The 6000-nt window shown below is 37.5% G+C and overlaps 1 protein-coding gene across 1 annotated transcript in view; it reads left to right on the top strand.

Moving 5' to 3' along the window:
* Positions 1-3325: 3325 nt before the first annotated feature.
* Positions 3326-6000, top strand: part of LOC137656699 (methionine aminopeptidase 1) — a 41186-nt gene continuing 38511 nt past the window's right edge. Inside the window, exon 1 of the mRNA XM_068390905.1 lies at positions 3326-3488. Within this exon, the coding sequence (XP_068247006.1) occupies positions 3369-3488 (120 nt within the window). The 5' untranslated portion in view covers positions 3326-3368. The remainder of the gene's footprint in view (positions 3489-6000) is intronic.

Raw genomic sequence — 6000 nt, 5'->3', positions numbered from 1 at the left:
AGAATATTTTGATTTACCGGATAGTCAAGAGTTGAGCTTTTGTCCATAACTGCACATTTTGTTGGTCACAGAGTGGATTTAAATTAATTTGACGTGAACCAATCATTTTCACACACACACACACACACACACACACACACACACACACACACACACACACACACAAATGCTATAAGAAGGACACTGTGACATTAATACAGATAAATGCATTAGTCTCGTGTAATGTTGAATCCAGTCATTGGTTACCCGCTTGCCCGCTCCAGACAATTCACCGTAACCACGGTCTATGGGCACGGTCTAATTATATAATCTATAGACCCTAGATCTAGGTATATATCTAGACCGTGGTCGTAATCAGTGACATTATTCGATATTTTCTAAAAGAAGAACCAAATAAATGTTTGATCACCAAAATCTTCAAAAGGTGAGATGAAGGCAAAGACCTAAAGACTTTTAGTTGCCAGAGGCTCCTATAATCAGATGGCAAGGGGAAGCTTAATAGGCCTTCTGTCTATAAGGAACTGCTAAAACCTTTAGTTGCCAGAGACTCCTATAATCAGATGGCAAGGGGAAGCCTAATAGGCCTTCTGGCTATAAGGAACTGATAAAGAGTCTAGGATCAATACCTATCCCTAGGATATGCGTCCCTCTCAGGGAATCACCTAAAGCCTTCATCCTAAGATAGCAAACCCCAAATGGCGCTTTTTGATTAATTAATTGCATAGCTATTTTTCTACTTAGAATAATAAGTAGATTTTTAACATTTCATGCGTAATTGAGCAGTGCAGCCCTTAAACAATATCTTTTAAAAAACGTATTAACAAAAATGGAAATTAAAATCCACCAAGTTTTGGAGGCCACCTGGTATTTATAACTTAAAACTATCTTTGATATTATTCAGTTATAGTCGACTCTTTAGCCTTTTCCAGCGTATACAAAAACCTCAGCCAGATGGAGAGCCGCGCCTGTGTTGCAGAGCAACTGAATGCTGACGTACCTTCCGTAGACGCCATGGTAATTCGAGCAGAGCATGTAACCTCCGCCAGCAGTGTAAGGTTTTTTATAGGTCACCACCAATTTGTAGGAAGTCAGGTTGCCGTCAGTCACCAGTTCTGAGCCAACGTGGGCATGAGAATTAGTATCGAGTTTCAGCTCTTCTTAGCGAGTGTGTAGATTTGGGCCAATGAAAATGTTAGATAAGTTAAAGCTTAATGGCTTTGATTATTTGTTACCAGATGGATGATAAATGAGAAACAAGTTAGAGAGCCACAAATGCAGAACTAGCCCCCTGTCTCGTATAGTGGCATCGTGTTCGCCTAGCATTCGCTTGGGAGCAGATCGACCCTAGCAAGGGGCCGTGAGTTTGAGCTGTTGACTGGGGAGGCCACTGCTGTGGTTGGGCACCACAGTGATGAACTGAAACCAGATAAATTTACCATTTCCAGTTTTAAGGGGCCACCTCAACCCTATACGCCTACCATTTTGAGTCAATCGTGTCCATGGGAACTTTTACTGCTTGTTTTTAAAACTGTTTGCTGAAGTAATCTCTCTGAAGATAAGAAAAGTTACAGGACATTACAAAAATCTTGGGAATATTGGTCTATTATACAAGTATTTTAGTTAATAGTGAAAGATTTTGTGTTGCCATGGTTAACAAACCTGTACTAGTCAGGGCCACCTAGACTAGGTTGGTTTGATGTGAGCGATCAGACAAAAATCTTCCACCATCACCAATCCGCAGTTGCCCAGCGTGGTGATGAAAATTGGCCAAATCCTGGCATAAAGATGTGATTATTATTACTACCTAAGCTACAACTTTAGTTGGAAAGGCAGGATGCTATAAGCTCAAGGGCTCCAAAAGGAAAGAAATAGACTACAAAAGACGTAATGAACAATTAAGATCAAATATTTTAACAACAGTAACAGCATAATAATAGATTTTTCATACATAAACTATAAAACTTCAATAAAACAAGAGGAAGAAAAATGAGATAGAATAGTGTGCCCGAGTGTACCCTTAAGGTAGAAAACTCTGACCCAAGACAGTGGAAGACCATGTTACAGAGGCTATAGCACTACCTAAGACTAGAGAACAATGGTTTGATATTTTAGTAGTAATCTCAATGTTGTCAGGTGTATAAGGACAGAGGAGAATAGGTAAAGAATAGACCAGACTATTCGGTGTATGTGTAGACAAAAGTAAAATGAGCCGTAAGCAGAGAGATGCATCCAAAGTAGTACTGTCTGGTCAGTCAAAGAACCCATAACTCTCTAGCGGTAGTATTTCAATTAACGTAGGCTGGGTCTATTTATGTACTGTATAACAGTGTATTAATGAGTATAGTCTTATTAGCTATGAGAGAGAGAGAGAGAGAGAGAGAGAGAGAGAGAGAGAGAGAGAGAGAGAGAGAGAGAGAGAGAGAGAGAGAGCTTGATTAATTGAATTTGAATATCTTGACGAGAATGTAAAATGGTCCACGATCTACAACCGTGCAGTACGGATGACGCAATACATTTATTTATTTCCTTTCCTCACTGGGCTATTTTTCCCTTTTGAAGCCCTTGGGCTTATAGCATCCTGCTTTTCCAACTAGGGTTGTAGCTTGGCTAATAATAATAATAATAATAATAATAATGATAATAATAATAATAATAATAATAATTAAGTTGTACAGCTATATGGCTGAACTGTTGGGGATGGCACTTTTTCGGTTTCCCCGCAGAATGACTAGAAGTGACAGCCTCTACCTGGAAGCCGTTACAGAGGTTAATACCGGCCTCTCGGCTCTCTTTAGCAAATTGTTATAATAATTTAATTGTATTCTTATCACTCCACGTGTGGTTATTCTGTTGTTTTTCTCGCCTTTGTTACCCTTATCCATAAATGTGTATATTTTATGTGGTAATGAGTTACTAGAGCACGTCTAATTGTCCATCTTGAATAAATAAGAAACGAGATAGCTAGATCATCTTCTGGAACTGTTGATTCGAGAAAGAATATTAAACTAATGGCATAGGGATTATGATTATCATTGACGATTTAAAATAATCAAAACTAATTTCAACTTTCTATTATAATGTTGAGGAAAACCAAAGAACAAAACATCAAAACATGTGTCACGTGAAATATAAGAACACCAGACTTCTCGAGATTCAACATATTTGTTTATATCAATGGCATAGTAGATAGGAAATTCATACATAACTTTATAAAATGAAATTCTATTTAATTTTTTATTTGATTATCAAAAACCAAAATATCATAACAAGTATCACGTGAGGAGAATAAAAAACTTTAGGCACGCCTATCATTCGAAAAGGCCACCACGGAATCCAAATTAGGCTCGTCTCCCCTTTCCAAAACAAAGATGTCTACCGGTGGGCAAATGCTACACTTCTGTGAAACAAATGGCTGCACAGCAGAAGCCAAGTTACAGTGTCCGACATGCATCAAATTAGGAATACAGGGTTCATTCTTTTGCTCACAGGTAATTTATTTAGTTGTGTCGTCCTCGTTATCTATTTACGGTAACATGACTTTTCCGCGAGGCGACCTTACTGTAACTTACAGACCTTAAGACCCCCTAAGGATTTTTAGTAGTTTTGGGGTAAATAGTATATTGGATCAAGTGTAGTATGACTTGTAGATTAGGATGTGATCAATGGGTACAATGACAGGCTTTTTTCGGGGGTAAAATTATACCATCCTAAATCCCCGATTCTCAACTCAAGCCCACATTATCGGCGGACATATTAGGGTATATCTCAATGGCTATTCATCAGTCCCAAAACTGATTGTAATTTTTGAAGAAAACGGCAGTTTTTCTAAAGGAATTAGTTTTTTTTTATAGAAAATATCCCCTGACTGGAACTAATAAAACCATTTTTGAACAAATCTATGGCTACTCGGTATACTATAGGATTAGGAGCCTTTGTTTATCAGCGGCCAGTTCCTCCAGCGAACGTAAAATATGGAAACCAACTAAACTAAACTTCCCCCCTAACCGAACCTACAAGCCAAGAAGAGTTTAAGAAGTCCAAACTGATTACCACAATAGGTTGCCAAAACTGATGATAGCAAGGTGTTATCCTATCCAATTTCAAGGTAGAAGGGAATAAAAGTAAAGATTGAGAACCTCATTATGATAATTTATTTAAGGCACAGGTAATATAAACTTAATAACAAAAATAAGAATAAGCTTAGAAGCTTTGCACCTATCTATAAAGAGATAGAGTGCCCGCAAACTTATTTTGCGGAGTGAGCAATAAGGAACCAGGAACCATTGTCCTTACCTAATGGGGGGGGGGGAGGTAAACGCCCTCTGCAACCCCTCTTGCTTGTAATCATGGTCAGCCGTCATCATGCATATAGGCCGTTATACATACACCCCTAGGATTATTACAAAGTTTATGAATTATCATTGATTAGATGGCTAGTATGTGATTCCTCTGGTTTCTGGTTTCCTTATAGAGCAGTACAATATTTAAAGTTTCAGATTTTAATAGAAAATTTGTTTTGCCCCTTTTATTGTCATCGCACAGGCCACAAGTAAGGTTCTTGTTTTTTTCCTATACCTCCCCCCTTTTTTTTATTTGTTTTCACATTTGGAGCATACAATTTAATTACAGGTTCTATTTATCATGGTAATAATGATAGAATAGGATAAAACTCATGTTTGATATAGTAAGTCTGATAATGGGGAATGGAACCAAGTCCAGTTCGGACGAAAGGCTGAAGCACAAAGCTACAGTTCCCTCCTTTATTAAGTTTATATAATTGAACTAAGCGATAAATTAGATAATGACAAAATATTAGCCCACGGGGCTAATATGTGTAGAGAAACATGTTCCGCTTGCCAGAACAGAGGATCAATGTGATAATGATTAATTGCTAGTGAAAGGAGCTACGGCAGAGCAAAAAACAATGAATCATTCGCTCAATTGAGGAAGGAGTTATTTGTAGTACGATGAACACTGTTACAAATGACTCCATAGAAAATGGGATGAAAAATCATGTTTTCTTTGTGTCCGGAAGTCCTGCCAAACAAAAGGTCCAGTATTTTAACCGTGTTTCATTACTATTACTCGGTTTTGATCACCTTACCTTTTTTTTTTTTTACGATGGTTGGTTTTTTATAACGAAGACTGGTGGAAACAATAAAGTTTATTAAAGTTAATTTAAATGTTATGCAATTAGACTGTTACATGGTATGTTTTAAGGCGTTTCAAACGTAATTGATTATGATAACTAGTGCAAAGCCATAGCTTTTCAGTTATGGTAGTCGACCCACCAAAATCCAAAAAGGATGGATATCTGCCAGAAACCATTATCTGAATTTTCAGACCACCACAAAATACAGTCTGTTTTTACAAACTTTATAGCACTGTTCTATGATTTTACCAAATTTCTTAGTGTGTTTAAGATGAATACTGTAAATGTGTGCTGTGAGTTTTGTGTCCTGCTTTTGAGATAGTATAACCCTAATAAAGAAGAATAAAGATTAAAGTAACTGCCATTCTTTACAGCAATTTGGATTAGCCTAATGTACATGATCATGTGATAGTCGGCTAGCCTGTTGGTACAGACCCTTGTTTCGGTAGAATTATAGTGTACTGTAGTAAAATACTTCATTCCTAATGAAGAAAATAAGAGGTGTTCTTGGTGTATTTGTAGGTGATTTGGGTAATGTGAAGGTAGTGTGAATCCTGAATTTTTGTCAGAAATACTTGTGGCTAACCCACGTAAACAACATTTGCCAGGACAAAGGAATAGAAAATAATGTTTAATTGCAATTGAAGAAAGCAACATTGGAGCAGTGAACAATTAGTGTTTGTTTGGCAGGCCCACGTGTGTGAATATTGTATAGTACTGTATGCTTAATCAAGTGGGGATGATGATGGACGCCGATAGGAAAGGTTCTCGGTTCCTATGCAAGCTTTAGGCCTGATGACCCAGTGATCTGCTCATGTGTTGAGGATCTGAATGATTCTGATTAAAAA

Source organism: Palaemon carinicauda, chromosome 17, assembly GCF_036898095.1.
Source record: "Palaemon carinicauda isolate YSFRI2023 chromosome 17, ASM3689809v2, whole genome shotgun sequence".
In the NCBI taxonomy this organism is placed as follows: domain Eukaryota; kingdom Metazoa; phylum Arthropoda; class Malacostraca; order Decapoda; family Palaemonidae; genus Palaemon; species Palaemon carinicauda.
The sequence above is the reverse complement of the archived record's forward strand: the minus strand, read 5'-3'. Positions and strand labels throughout refer to the sequence as shown.